The sequence below is a fragment of the Patella vulgata genome, chromosome 1 (genome assembly GCF_932274485.2).
Source record: "Patella vulgata chromosome 1, xgPatVulg1.2, whole genome shotgun sequence".
Classification (NCBI taxonomy): Eukaryota; Metazoa; Mollusca; class Gastropoda; family Patellidae; genus Patella; species Patella vulgata.
The window spans coordinates 33626823-33643319 of record NC_065879.2 but is presented as its reverse complement, the minus strand read 5'-3'; the positions used below and the strand labels follow the sequence as shown (position 1 = coordinate 33643319).

The 16497-nt window shown below is 36.1% G+C and overlaps 2 protein-coding genes across 2 annotated transcripts in view; both read right to left on the bottom strand.

Annotated features, from left to right (window-relative positions):
• Positions 1 to 4144, bottom strand: part of LOC126819317 (glypican-5) — a 76354-nt gene extending 72210 nt beyond the window's left edge. Inside the window, exon 1 of the mRNA XM_050547307.2 lies at positions 3799 to 4144. Coding sequence (XP_050403264.1) covers positions 3799 to 3997 — 199 coding nt within the window. The 5' untranslated portion in view covers positions 3998 to 4144. The remainder of the gene's footprint in view (positions 1 to 3798) is intronic.
• A 6821-nt stretch (positions 4145 to 10965) lies between these two features.
• On the bottom strand, positions 10966 to 12993 carry LOC126819331 (eukaryotic translation initiation factor 3 subunit D). Its single transcript, XM_050547310.1, has one exon. The coding sequence runs from the start codon at positions 12944 to 12946 to the stop codon at positions 11282 to 11284; it is 1665 nt and encodes a 554-aa protein (XP_050403267.1). The 5' UTR covers positions 12947 to 12993; the 3' UTR covers positions 10966 to 11281.
• Positions 12994 to 16497: the final 3504 nt, after the last annotated feature.

Sequence of the window (16497 nt, the reverse complement as noted above, 5' to 3'; positions counted from 1 at the left end):
TGTCGTTAAAAATGTCGCCACGAACAATAAAGAATAAAAATAATGATCAGTTTGAAAAGTCATTGTAGATGTCAAAAGTCTCTTAATAAGTTTGTGTTAATACTCTCAGCCTGTATTTTATGTTCCTTACTGGTAAACACCCAGTTTAAATTACATTTCAGTACATCATTTTGATATATTAGGACCATGATATAATTTCCATGCACATGTGTTATTTGCACTCAAAGTCAAATATGATCCTGAGATCATGAATTCATTCATATTTGAACACTTAACGTAATTCAATATTTGAAAAAATAATATATAATTCATATTAAGTTTTTAGATTATAAGAGGTTTGTGAAACTTGATATGCCACTTCATTGAATAAACCATCTATTTTTCATTCATGACACACATTAGACATGGTGTGAAGCGTGAAAAGTATCTGAAATTTGCAACAACACTCAGGAAACACATAAAACAATTGGTTCATTGATATACGGTACAATACATGGTAGTTGTTCAGTGTGAAGTAGGCATTTCTGAGATCATACATGTTCAGTATTACATGTATCAATGTAATAATGTGTCATCTTCAATTGTAAACTTAATGTTACAATTTATATATTATTAGCTTACTGTGTCTTCATTTACTACATATTAGAGATTGGTTGTGTGGTGGATGATTCGTGATGCTGCTAATATTTGTTACTGTCATTTGTTTGTATGTCCTGGGTTGGCGGCTACACTAGGGTTGTTCCCAGGCTGAAATTTGGTGTATATGGGTAACTCAGGCCGGGGAGTAATATAGGCCTGGTGGCAATGGGCTACCACTTCTGGTTTCAGATTTACGCTACTTCCGGTTCATGGCTATACCCATGTTATGTTGGGTCAACCGCTAGTTAATCCACTGGTTTGACTGGAAGTTCTGGCAAGACATTATGCAGCTGAAATGTGATTTGTGGCATGGTTGTAGGCTTGACATTTACAGACTAGGAAATTTACAAAGGCCATAACAATTTTACTTTACAATGAAACGTAGGCACAAGTGGTAAAAAAGAACAAAAGTCAGTAACATAAACTCTGTATCCACCACTAGCCCAGCTACTCAAGCCATGCAAGTCACATGTTCCTGAAGCAACCACTGTGAGTTTCACAACATCTGGCCGTTGCCGGACTTATAGCTATGTTATCTACAGACACGTGAGCAGTAGCATCCAATCAGAGGTTGTGACATCGCGACCTCCACGGAAAGCTTGACATTGAATGAACCTTGAACTTTGCAACTCGATTATCACAGGTAGACATTTTAGCTTGAAAGGGTGAGACTTGGTATTCGCAACGATCGAGGAATCTGATGGGCTTGTACCCAATCGAAATTAGTGCCACAATATGCAGGGTATTACGTGAAGGCCTTGATAAGATATATGTAGTTAAAGCGAGATCAAGCCTTCTATTGAAGATGTGCAAGTCATAGCATGGAGGAGATAAGCCTTTGAATGGTTCTTTGTGAGACCCTGTGTCACCCTTATTGCAATGTTGCTTCCAATCGTTCATGCCCTCTTGAAATAGAATTATTGCAATACACATTATTGGAATATCATTGTGTCTTCCATAGAATTATACGAGTTCTACTAAAAGACACATTTTATACCTCATGTCTTCCTAGTCTGCACCATAAAAATCCTGATTTGTAATGTTCCCATTCTGATAATAAATTTGGGTGTTTGAGGGAATTGATCTAGTGTGTTATTGTTGTGATCTGATGTTACATTCAGAATTGTGAGATCAAAGTGTACTAGATAAACCTTGCAGAACCTTTTGATCACAATCAGACAACCTCTTAATTAAAAAAAAAAGCCTTTTTCGAAAACCAACTCCGGTGATAGATCTTTTGCAGTTGGTGCTCCAAAGTTATGGAATTCAATATCAAACGAAACCAAAACCGCAAATTCTATTAAAGGTTTTAAAAAGTATCTCAAAACCAAACTTTTTAATCAAACATACAACTAATTGAATACGGTTTTAGCTGTGTTTGTGTCAGACACTTATCATGTTTACTAAATAATGTTCTCTGTTTTATATTTATGTCTTTTTTTATAGATTAATGTATGTATTGTGATAGTTGTAATTTTATATTAGTTGTACTTATGTAAAGCTCCAAAGAGCAGCTCGCTGAGTTGAATTGTCCCTGCTATATAAATTAATTATTATTATTATAGATAAGAAACCTCATCTCTTCCGTGTTTCGAGACAAGAGATAGTACTATATAGATCCAACTGGCAACCCCCAACACTAATTACATTGGGCTTCGAATAAGAAAAATTGACAATTTTTGCTTCAAATCAACTATTGTTTATTGTTATTTATAACATTTCTGTCACATCCAACAAAAATTAAGCATATAATCCTACCTGACATAGATACAAATCCCCTTTATTAAATCGAAGCGATAATAGATGGTTTACCAGAACATTTTAAGTTTGACATTTTTACCTCATTAAGGGCAAGGCAGGGCCTCGTGTACAATAGCCAATCAAAGTACCAACTTGATCCGAGTTGCACAGGACTAATACACCATAATTATGGATGTCTGTATCAATTTTGATAAAAACAACGCTTGATTTACTTTATTGACAATATTCACCAATCTGATTAAAACACAGATCTTATTTCTTTTGGTTTTTTATAGTTCAAAATTTCGTTTTATTTGTCTGTACTACACTAGGATCTGGAAGAGTTGTTATATAACAGGCGTTCTGGATTGAGTGAGGGATTAGCCAATGAAACCATCTGTTACTGGACTTGTTACCGCGACTTCTTGGCGTGCCATGCACAGAACTGTGGGTAAACCACTATAATAGTCAACGCTGATTGTTGAAAATAATGGTCATTGATTATAAATTTTACATTTTGTAACATAAGATGTGAATATAAACAAAACTGACAACTTTATAATACTCTGAGCATAATAGATTAGAAGAAATAAATTAAACATTCCATCTGTAGATACATGATATGTTTGTTGGGTCTAATATTTTATGAGATTAGTCATTTTTCTAACTATCAAGTTTGTGTGGATTTGAAGCTACCATACTTAAGTATTTTGGCTACATCTGTAAATTTATACAAAATACTGGATAAACAGTATAACAAATCTAAAACAAAGGTTAAATTAAAATAAATTGCCAAAAATAAAAATAAAATAATTAATATGTTTTGGTCACAACCTTTTCTAAGCATACACTATCATATTGGGTTATAAAAGGACCTATTGTTTTATAGGGCATTATTTAATAATTTACCTATAAATAATTACTATGTATAATAATGTTCCACATTGTGTATTGGTGCTGTGTTTTGCAGGGTAGTACATATTATGTATATTGCCTGTGTAGTATGTGTGTAATACTGGTGTATTATTATTAGTATTTTATCAGCACATTAAAATAAAGAGTAGCAATAAGAATAAAATAAAACAAATATGATCAATATAATGGTTTCTCGGAAATCATTTGGCCTATTCATACCTATTAATTTATCGGTATATCAATAGTAATATAAATCTAAGTTTTACGATAATTGAAATTTTTACAAATTAGCGCCATCTGCCTTGTTTTTTTCCCTTTCTTTTAAAAGCTTTGGTAACAACGGTGTCTTTGGCAGAACTATTTACTTCTTGTTTCAAAATACTGGCAGTGATGGTAATTTGAGGAAACCGAAAACATTTTGGAGGTTTTCTTTTTCCTGTTCGCCATGGCTAAACAGAAACACTAACATTTATAACATACATGTAGTGTGTTATTTATACATACCATGGTGGGGTTTATCTGGGACAAGATCTCTAACACCAATTTTTAATCGCAAAAACTCCTCTTGAACATTCGCACATGTGTTGTGGTGTATATTTGAGAGAACACTGGCAGGAAAAACTACTAAAGAAAAGCTGAAAATAAAAGCACAGACAACCGACACATTCCATTTGAGAGCGCCCATCATGGCCACATTAGACATATATCAAATCCAAATTAAATGTATAATCCACTATAAATGATATAATTCGAAGACAAAACAAGAAATATAGTATTTCCACTAAACGTCGTTCATTTATTCCTCCCTCAAGCCATAAGCCGACAAGTCACTATGCTTCTGTTGTGTTAGATTGTGAGTAATGCAAAACTCCGCACAGTTTTAGCCGACGATTTCTGATTGGCTTATAATAACATCTGCTATGGAAGTCGGACCGGGTAACAAAATATAATGTGTTTGCGCGTGTATGACAAACCTTTCAACGTGTAGGTGTCAATTGGAGATTGACAAAACACCCAATTCATCAAACCCTTACTTGATCCAATATCAATTGTTATGATAATGAACTCTTTGATACGACTTCTCACCAATGTTGTCTTTTAAGCTTCGATCCCAGCATCTAAATTTAATTACTGTAAATTAGGTCCAATAGACCCGGGCGAAATTATTGTCAATCACTAATCAAATCCCAGACTTGTTTTCTTAAAGCCCCAGAATGCCAGGGTAAATATGAGTTTAAGATGTAGCCTACTTTTATTGAAAATGTATTTTCCTCAAAAAAGTATTCAAATTGACCGGTTCTATATACTTACGTTATGGCTGTTTAAAGTTTACAATTTCATACGTCATCGATGTCTTCGATGAACAAAGTAATACTTATTATTTTTTGTAGAGGCCAAGTCTTCATGAAGGTTTACATATTATATACATATACACTACTGAAACAGTACATTTCTGTTATTTTTTAGATTGGCCACTGTGTAAATCACTTGGCTTGTTGTGGTCTTATGTCTTACGTATGTATTATATTAGTCTATAGAGAACGATACGATTTGTATGATAATGCAAATAAATGATATAATATATATAAAAAAAATCAAATAAAGTTTTATGAGCGAAAAATGCTGATTTTTTAAATACTAAGAATATACATTTTAATCCCCATAACTTCAAACCTTTGAGTGACTATTTTGTAAAGGTACGGAAGAAATGCTGCGAACGTTTTAACGGGTCCAAAATTTCCAATAATAATAATAATGTATATCAACAAAGAAATGGGCACCCGGTCTAATAATTAGGATTTCGTATATTCCCGAAATCGGAATCAGACAGACTCTGATTGTAAATGGAATGGAATTGAATATGCGTGCTTTTCTAAATCTAAAATGGGAGAGAGAGAGAGAGAGAAATGGGGTTAAACGGCCACTCGACACAACCTAGGTCATTTCGGGACTAACATATGGTTTAATTTTATTTCAATAATTCGCTTGCGCGTAGGGGTCTTTAGCAGTGGGAGGACCCGGAGAAAACCCACGAGGTTGAACAGGCGACCCTACTCCTTGTCACGTACAACCGGGGATTCGAAACCACGCCAGTCGACTCAATGACAGATTTTATGATACAGCGCGCGCACGCTAACCATTAAGCCATCCAACCCCCCAAATCTAAAATGGGAGAACCACGATACGCTATTTTTATAATTTCTTACATCTCAGATACAGTCAATGATTTTATTATGAAGATTTAATGCACATTATCCTTCACTTTGGAATAAAATGGGAATGATTTTACGTTATCGTTTTTACTCATTATGAAAGTCCGATGTTCCAAGCATTAAGAATCAATTAGTTGAGTTTTAATGCACATTATGTTCTTCACTTTGGAATAAAGTGGGAATGATTTTACGATATCGTTTTTAGTCGTTATGAAATTCCGATGTCCCAAGCCTTAAGAATCAGTTAGTTGAGATTTATGTTTTAATAAAATTGTTATGTTTGGTAGAATACATGACATCTTGCATTAGATGGACCATTCGTTCAACCCGGTTAAACAATATATTTGTTACAAGGCAATGACAAAGCATAGTACTTGCGTATTATGAAATGGAAATGTGCCCAATTTTAAAAAAGAGATCTTATCTCAATGATACTTCTGTTTGATAATTTCAAACTATCGGTAAATTCTTTTTGACAGCAGTGTAGGCTTACACTCCTTTTCTACGTTCGACTGCAACCAACATTCTTTATGCGACTTGTTAACTCTTCCGTCGACTATTACAAATAAAACTGATTTCATCATCTAATGGTCTAGGATTGGTTTACATTTTTTAAAAAAATATTCTTATTAGTTCTCATTCTCACACTGGGTTCATTTTATCGACGATTGTAGATCCTGGTTATTTTTTAAAAAAAAACTTTGAGTTTTGTAAAATGTTATTAGTTCTCATTCTCACACTGGGTTCATTTGATCGATTTTTTTATTGTGAAATGATAGAACTGAGCGACGGTGACAAAACAGTTTCGCGTAGGTATAGAAACCGAGTAGCTTTCCGTTGGGACATGATTTCATTGAAACATTGTATTGAGACACAGGTAGAGAATGCTGGAGGAGTTATTTCCCTTGTTAAGTTAGTTTCAACATTCAAAAGATTTCTCATAATATATTTATTTTGCGGCCAAGTAAACCACGCATGTATTATAAAGTCCATGGATAAACGAATGATGATACCCAATAATTTTGTACTATTAAGATTCTATTTTTAAAGAAGAGAAAATAACCCTATTCTAAGCACTTGCAGATTATTTCACGCCAACACAGATTGTCTTTTAAATGGTTCCATTTGTAATGACGGGTAACTGTAGGTATGTGTGATGAACACCAAACATTAACATTATTGTATATATTTCCCAAATACTATAGATGTTTGCAAAATGCTCTTATTTGTATTTTGCGTATTATGTGTGGCATCCATTGTTTTCTTTTTAGCAGCAGACACTGAATTGCAAAGTTCATTGAACTTTGTTATTTTCATATATAAAAGTAAAGTGAAACACGATTACATAGCTTAGTTTTAATTCCATAAAAATGAGTTAAATCAAGTCTTGGGTTAAGGTGGTGTAGTGATTAACACCAGTTAGATCCGTGCAGCTCAGACCCCCACAAGTTAATGTCTGTGGTGTTGAGGTTGTGTTAGAACATGGATATATTTACACAACACGAACGCAAGATCTGTGTTACCCAACACCAGGCCCGTAGCCAGCGGGGGGCAATTTGAAAAAAATGTTTTGCCCCCCCCCCCATCCCGAAAAAACAATTTGCCGACCATACCTCCATAATACCTACTGTAGAGTGTGCTGAGTGTGCCCCCCCCCCCCTAAAAACTTCACTGCCACTGCGCAGCCAGCAAGTTGGCTACGGGCCTGCCCAACACTAACTTATACTTGAGCCCCTAAGTTTGTCTATATTTTCATTATCAATTTTCCCGATTTACGAGAGATAAAGGGGGGGGGGGGGGCGGGTAACGTCCACTCGACACAAACTGGGTCATTTTGGGACTAACATATGGTTCAATTTTATTTCAATAATTTGCTTGCGCGTTTGGGTCTTTAGCAGTGGGATGAAACCGGAGAAAACCCATGAGGTTGGACAGGCGACACCCGATTTACGAAACAAATTTACATAAAAAAAATAATCAGACAAGGAGCTTTGTGCAATATTATTTCTAATTACATAAAACCTTGTTAGATAATAAACAATATTATCTTGTTAAGGGTTAAAATGATTTTTTTATTTTTATCCATATCTGGCAAAAACGTAAGACAAAGAAGTGTTGATTGCAGACCTGCTGATTTATGAGAAATTTCAGATAGGGAATTTGGACTGAATAATGATCAAATGAGACAACAAAAATTCAACATAGACCCTAGTTACTTAACTTCCTGGAAGCGGTTAGTTTTCCCCAATTACCTTTCTTTTGGTGTTTTTGTTTAGTTGGTAAGCTCATGCAAAAAATTGAATGTATTAGAACAGGGGACAAAAACGAAAGTTCAACATTTAAAAACAACACAGTGTTATATTTTTTTAAAAATTGTCCACCAGTGTTAACACTGCCACTGGTATAAAACTAGTTTAGACACTGGTGTATACACTAGTGCTAAATTAGGAGGCAATCTGATTAAAATACAGATCTATATTTCGTTTCGTTTTTTTATACTTTTGATGCCCAAGTGTAGGAAAGACAAGTAAAACGAAATTTTGAACTATAAAAAACGAAACGAAATAGGATTTGAGTTTTAATCAGATTGATTGCGAGGCTCATATAAGGCACTAAAATAAACACCAGTTATACACCGCAACCTTAATTACAAGCATAACCTGGGACTTGAATTGACCCATGTATCGTACTATGGCCTATGGCAAACGGTTGTGTGGACAGTATCCCTTTTTGCATTGGGAACCGGACCGCGCATTACCTTGTTAATAATAAGCCTGATAATTATTTTTTTGGGAAAGGCAACCATAATAAAGTGTCAACAGAGAAATGACAGACTCTAATATGACGATTGACTGAATAATTACAGAACATTTTTGGGGGGCGGAGAGATATAAGTTAATGTGAGGTAGAACAAATGTTATAAGACCTTGCTTTCCCATAACAGACATCTCCACTATAACAAGCCCTCAAAAACTTTTGCCTTGATTCAATATAAACCCCAATATAAAGTAATGTTAAGACTCTGTATTCCATTCGTAAGATTTGATGATGCTTAAAAAAAAATATATGTATTTTATTTTTAAAAATTTTATAAATGTGTTGTCCAAATCAGGTTACATTCTCAGTCCGTCAAAAAACATTTTTCTACCTTCTCTGTTCAGTTCATTAATTTATTGAGGCACATATCTGCTGGTGTAGGGTAAGGTAACAGAAAGCAACAGAAGTTGGCCATTTGTTTGTCTTAGGGTTAAGATAACAGAACGCAAAACAGTGAAGAAGTAAAATAACAAGAGCATCGCTAACGCTGCAATATACGTCCACATTCCAGCTTTGATTGATATGGTACTATTTAAAATGAAGAGAATGAAATATGAAATGGCTGTAATATGATCAGAGGCAAAGAAGGCTAGGCGTCGGGTTTGTTTTGCCAAATTTACAGACAAAATACTAACAATAAAGTGGGTGTGACACTGCCCCAAGAGGTCGGGGCAGGTATCAAAATAAATAGTTGCTGTCTTTATGGTATAAGGAATAAATATGCAAAGTTCCAAGATGATCCATTCAGAATTGCAGCCTGTAGACGATAAATACAAAAACTGGGCGTGGCTCTGCCCATGGGGGTTGGATATGGAAACAATATGAACAGGTACCATCCTGTTATTTAAATGGCAACATCAATAGTTGCCGTCCTTAGGGTATAAGGAATAAGTACACCAATTTCCAAGATAATCCATTCAGAATAGTGGCCTTTGGGCGTTAAAGGCAAAAATGGGCGTTGCTCTGCCCCTGGGCGTTGGGGCATTCACCAAAATCAATAGTTGATGCCCTTAGGCTATAAGGAATATATATGCCAAATACCAAGTTGATCCATCCAGAATTCGGGCCTGTAAACGATAAACATAAAAATTGGGCGTGGCTCTGCCCCTGGGGGTCGTGACATGCAGTTGTCGTCCTTAGGCTATAAGGAAAACATATCCCAAGTTCAAAGACAATCCAATAAGAATCGTGGCCTGTAGGCAACTCACAGAAACACAAAGAAAAAATAGGTGTGGCTCTGCTCCTGGGGGTTGGGCAATCACCAAAAAAATAGAGGTCAGCCTTAGGGTATAACGTATAAGTATAAAAAAGTTTTCAAGATGATCGATTAAACATTGCAGGCTGTAAGTGACATACAGACACACAAAAAGAAAATGGGTGCGGCTCTGTCCCTGGGGGCTGGGCATTCACCACAAACAATAGGGATGTTCCTTAGGATAGAAGGAGTAAGCATGCAAAGTTTCAAGGTGATACGTTACGAAATGCGGTCTGTAGATAACAAACAATGAATACAAGAAATGGGCGTGGCTCTGCCACTGGGGGTCGGGCATGCACCAAGAACAATAGGGATCATCCTTAGGGGAATTCATATGAAATTTTTTCAAGACAATCCATTAAGAATTGTGGCCTGTAGGCAACACACAGACACACGAAGAGAAATGGGCGTGGCTCTGCCCCTGGGGGTTGGGCATTCACCCCAAACGATAGGGGTGTTCCTTAGGGTACAAAGAATAAGTATGCAAAATTTCAATATAATGCGTTAAGAAATGCGGCCTGTAGACGACAAACAAACAAATACAAGAAATGGGCGTGGCTCTGCCCCTGGGGATCGGGCATGCATAAAAAACAACAGGGTATAAGGAATAAGTATGTAAAGATTCAAGATGATAACGTAAGAATTGTGGCCTGTAGGCGACACACAGACACACAAAACGAAAATGGGCGTGGCTCTGCCCCTGGGGGTTGGGCATGCACCCCAAACGATAGGGATGTTCCTTAGGGTACAAAGAATAAGTATGCAAAGTTTCAATATGATACGTTTAGAAATGGGGCCTGTAGACGACAAACAAAGAAATACAAAAAATGGGCGTGGCTCTGCCCCTGGGGGTCGGGCATGCACCAAAAACAATAGGGATCTTCCTTGGGGTATAAGGAATAAGTATACCAAGTTTGAAGAAAATCCAGTAAGAATTGCGCCCTGTAGGCGACACAAAGACACACGAAAAGAAAATGGGCGTGGCTCTGCCCCTGGGGGTTGGGCATGCACCCCAAACGATAGGGATGTTCCTTAGGGTACAAAGAATGTGTATGCAAAGTTTCAAGATTATTAGTTAAGAAATGTGGCCTGTAGACGACAAACAAACAAATACTAGAAATGGGCGTGGCTCTGCCCCGGGGGGTCGGGCATGCACCAAAAACAATAGGGATCTTCCTTGGGGTATAAGGAATAAGTATACCAAGTTTGAAGAAAATCCATGAAGAATTGCGCCCTGTAGGCGAACCACAGACACACACACACACACACACACACACACACATACATACATACATACACACACACACACACACAGACAGGGGCGACGGCATAATACGTTCACATTATGAATGTGGACGTATAAAAAGGAACAAACAAAATGAAATATATATTTTAAATTTGAATAACTTTTATTTTCCAGGTACTATACAGCACTTGTATTTCTATAATCATGCACTAAAATGATGTGCAAACAATTTTTACCTTCTTCAACAACTTATTTTGGTATCTTTTAACAAATTTAATATGGTTATCAAGCAATGATTTATTTGATTTAATCTACAATTTAAATAGTGATTATATTTTATACCAACAAAGGATTATTCAGATAAAAGTCTCAACAGTTGAAATAGTTATCAGTACCGGTAACACCATTGTTACCAGATTCATTAAAGAGATTAATAAGATAAAAGTTTTCATATGTTTAATTGTCAGCATTTTCATCATCCTCATCAAATTCACTATCCTCATCACTACCTGATTCTTCATCATCTGATTCAAATGTATTATCAGGAATGTCATATATTCGTATAACGGGTCGGTTAGGATCTTTCATAATGAGGTATTTTCCTTCTTTTAATCTTAGACAGGTATCAATAATGCATCGAAGAACTCCCCAAGCATTTTCCATATTTAAATTCATCTGGCTAGCGAACTCAATGGGTTTAAACTGTTGAGTTCCCAGTATGACATGTTTAGAAGAATCTTTGACATGAACTCTGGAGACGTAGCCTAATTTGATTTGGTCAGAACCTGCCAACAAAGCACCAACTGTCCACTTGGCCATCTTACAGCTATTATTCTTTAATTCTGTTGCCAATACAGCACCTCGCTGATTATCAAGTCGGGATCTCCATTCCACTCCACCGGAAGATCTACTATCCCATTCATTCAGTGCTTTTATATTAATAAACTGTAATTCTCCATTAGGCCCATGCATGACAGCATCGTGTTCACATCTTGCAACCAGTTCAATATCATTTCCTAATTTCCATTTTCTGTACCTGTATCCTACAGAAGCAACAGTTGAGGCTTCTTCATTTTGTATAAATGGATTTGGTTTTTCAAAATCATATGTTTCTTCACCCTGCCTCAGGACTTGCTGAGAGAAATTATGGTTAATAAAGGTTGCTTCCAAAGCCAGGTTGTGCGGGGAGTTAAAACTAACAGCTTCATCTTGTGGGGGTTCTGTAGCTGTTTCACTGACGGTTAATAAATTAAATTCTGATGTGTCGCGTTTATCGAAAAAGAGTTTATTGCCAACCCTTTGCACCAGGATATCCCAGGAATATACAGATCGTGTACAGCACATCAAGGTGGCAAGGATAGCATCTGTGGCAAAAACATTTGCTTTCCCCTTAACCAACTGCCTAATGATGGGATCATCTGTTGTTGTAACTTTATGAAAAATACGATTCACACGTTTTAACCTCTTCTCGCTTTTTGTTGTTACTCGATCATAACTCTTCTCATAGAATTCCATAGCCCCACAAGTAACAAGATCCACAGGGGGGTCGATATTAGGTAGACTAAGTTTGGTAAGACGAGGAAAATCCATCTCTTCTACAACATCCCATTCCTTCTCTACTTGAACTGATGAATCACGGCTTTTCGCAGGGGCAGCCTTATGTCGGTTCTCCATTTGTTGCTTTCCAAACTGTTTCTGCCACTTTTTCAATAGACGCTGTCGATCCCGCTCTCTGTTCTTCATTGTCTTCGACATAGATCGAAGCTGAGCTTGCGTAGCTGCTTGTTTACGTTCTCTTTCCTTCCTTTGCTTACTCTGTTGAAACATCCGTCGACCACGTTGATACAAAGGTTTTGGTATTTTGGCAGTATCAACTAAATGGAAGGAGCTCTCGTCTTCGTCGTGATAATAAGCATACTGCTGACCGCCTCCATATGCCGAGTAATATTTACCTAGGTATCTTTTATCCTGATACGTTGCACCGGTCCAATCGGAAACCTTTCCTAATCTGACATCTTTTGAAAAAGGTTGATATGGCATGTCTTTGAACTGCTCTGGAATTGAACAGGGACCCCATCCATTAGGGTTTTCTTGTATTTTAGGGGGATTAAAATGTGCCATATTTTCAATGTTTCTTGGAACACGTGACACTGTTCTAGCGGCAGAGATTACAGTGTCGAGGCAAATTAAATAACCCATTATATTTTTTCTAACAAAATCTATGTTCGTGTAATATACCCACCATGTTAAATACTTTATTGACATATAATTTAGATTTTTAATATTAAGGTATTCTATTTTCAATAATTACAACTAACCACGTTAACATTCTTTTTCACTGCCGCAACGCTAATGGTCCAACACCAATGTTTGGACGGCTAGATCTACTTATTAAGGCCAACTCAATTTTCGTCAAGGTCGCTGAGATGTGAATAAGGTTAGGACATGTGACATGTTGGCGAGATTGTAGGTTAGGGTAAGGGTAAGCGTTATGGTCAGACCAACGGTTAGGGTTAAGGTTGTTATTAGCGTTAGCCCTGTTTACATCTCGTGACCTCTAACCAAAGCTGGGGGGTCACGGTGGCTAAGTGGGTTAAGACGCTGGCTTCCTAGCCTGGAGCCGTGTTCGATCCCTGCATTGACCGAGAAAGTTCATCCAGATTTCCCGGCGTGGTTCCCCGTTGTCAGTGATGCAGGACGGAGGGCCTGACACGGACAGCTGTCTAGTCGTTCTGATGGGACGAAAAACCTATCGTGTAAAAGATCCCTTGGCAGTTTGAATTTGATATAAAAGTAGGCCGTAGTGCCGCCGTTCGTGCAAAATTTCCCTCATAGCACACTACTGCATGGCGTATGCCCGTTTTCATTAGCCCAGTTCGGAGCAGAACAGTAGGACGTTAATTCCCATTTCATTTCATTTCAAATCCCATTTCATTTCATTTCTAACCAAACCTGAAGTTGACCTTATCAAATAGTACACCGGAAGTTATTTTCCAGGATAACAGGAAGTAGGTAGATATTTTTGTTGTGACAAAAACTTCAAACAACTAAGACATTTTATGTTATGCATAGTAGTTCGCAGCGATGTCAACAGTTTTTCAATAGACCCAGGAATCTTTCTGCGAATAGGAGGCAGAATACAATTACTACTGGTGCGACACTTTGGATTAATTTGGTAGTAAATGGGTCTTAGCTGACGGTGCAGATAAAAACTGGTTTTACGATCATGTGATTATGATGAATGAATGTGACAAGTGCTTATTTACTTCTTACGTCAAAATTTTCACAAAAATGTTTATTGCTTAGATTGTGACACTTCTAGTCCAGGTGTTTCATGTTTTATTTTTGTTGGCTTGATGCTGGATAATATGTAGCAGGCATTGCCTGAGTAGAGCGAAGCTGATTATTGTCAAATATAAAACCTTCATAATTAATTTTCTCAAGTGATACAAAAAATGTTAAATAATTTAGTTTTTCCAAATTGATTTTCATTTAGATCTAAATTGTATACCGGTACATTAATTTTGTTTTTTAAAAAAGAACAAAAAAGTGTGAGAATTATTTTCATTGACGTCAAAAATATGTGACGTCATTGATTAGACGCGTCATAGAAATAGTTCTATGAGGCGCGTAATCTCGCTTGGGCGAGATTTGGTAAGTTGACATGCGCATTGCCTGTTTTGCTCTGTGTATCCGGTTCCGGTCTGTGGGTGACAATTTCAGTTACGTTCCTGTGTTACCGGAAAAGAGCTTTGCTCAAGCACCGCGCTTCGTGCGATGCTGTAGAGCTTCGCACTATATTAGAGGTTTGTTGGTGTAGGCAGTACATGAGTATGCAACAAATCATCAGGAATGGTGGCATTTAAAAAAATTTAAGTCGTAAGTCTCAAGACTCCTCTGTGATGAACTATTCACAGACAAAGTCCTATGATGACCCTTCCTGACCATCCTTATTATGTTGCAATATGAAATTTATGGAAATACTGCTCTGGTCACACTTTACCATCTATTTTCTTTACTGTGATTATTCTTTTTTTTTTTTTGCTTAAAGGAATAATTTCTCAACATACCTGACACAAATTTTTAATAATCCAACACTATTTTGAATTGGAATTTTGTGTGTATATAAATATATATATATATATATATATATATATATATATATTCCACATATTTTACAGGTCAATAGATTTACCCAAAACAACTTTAAAAAACTTGAGCTGACGTATTTGGAGAACTGTGTAAACAATTTTTGTTCCGTAAAAACCCATATCACTGGACACATTTGTGGGTGGTGCAGCTCCCCTCGGCCACATGTCTAATACACATATTATTATGGATAAAGTTTTATGTTATTATGGTCATTTGATTTGTCAATGGATGGAACTTTATACATGTATGTCTACTCATGATCCGTCCATTTAATTCAGAATTATTTTCTTTTTGTCAGGTTGATTGTATTTTCAGCATTAGTAAATTGTTCTAAAACGTAAAGTTTGTGACCCTCAAGTCAACTTAGAATTACAACACTGTAATGTTCTTTAACAGTTCTTAAACTGTCGTCTACCTTTGATTGCCAAATTGTTTGGCCACCCTCATGATTGTGAAGTGTAGCCTGTCTTAATTATCAGCAAAGAAGATGAGAAATACATACGAGGACACGGACATTGAAAGACCATTATTTGGTGAACCTAGGCGAGTGGATCGAGTACTAAATCTAATTGTAGGAACAGTTACTTCCATTATTGTTTTAATAACTCTTGTAAGTGCATTCGCCTTTCCAAATTGGAAACCAAATGGTGTAAATGTATTTTTTGCTTGTGTTATAGTTTTAATCTGTGCTTCTCATCTGTTGTTGATATTTTGGTATCGACAAGGCGAATTGGAGCCTAGATTTAGATCAATGATATACTATAATGCTTTTACCATTATATTGTTGTGTGTTTGTGGTAATTTGTATATTCATAATGTAGCAAACCTTTCATAACCCTGTTATACTTTGGCTTTCCTATTCAAATGAAGTGATGGGGAAATACTCATAATGACATTCGATATTTTGATAGTTTTGTATATATTGTATTTTTACACAGTGTGTGATTGAAGCTTTATTTGATTAAAATCCTAGGTTAGAGGGACATTGTCCAGAATCTTTTATCTTAAATTAAGAAAACTGACTAACTATATTATGTATATGTGTATATATATATATATATATATATATATATATCATTTATTATCTGATATTGCACAAGCTTGACAGAACCTGAAATTAGTGCATTGCTTCTTTTCATTGTTTTAAAGTAAATAAAACCTATTCATTGTGGTTGCTGTATGTTATTCTAAAGGCTCTTTATTAGAATTATGGATTAAAGAGAGGGGGGGATTTCAGAACGTGTTCTCAAACCATTGTTCAAAGCACTTGAAATTCTGGTACTGAGCCCCCAAAATAAATTAGTATTATTCAGTGTTTTCAACTGCAGTGAGTTTATAAATGTAAATATATTGTTTATAATGAATGCATATTATTATAAATAAATATGTAAAGTATTATTCCACTGAATAGTATTCCATGTTATGTATTATATGACATCCTGTTTTGTTTTGTATGATATTCAAAATATCAATAAAAGATCAATCTCTTGTAACTTGTATATATTTATGTGTATTGTTGT

Excerpts from the sequence above, each read along its gene's own strand:
- LOC126819331 (XM_050547310.1), bottom strand. The coding sequence starts at position 12,946 with ATGGCACATTTTAATCCCCCTAAAATACAAGAAAACCCTAATGGATGG.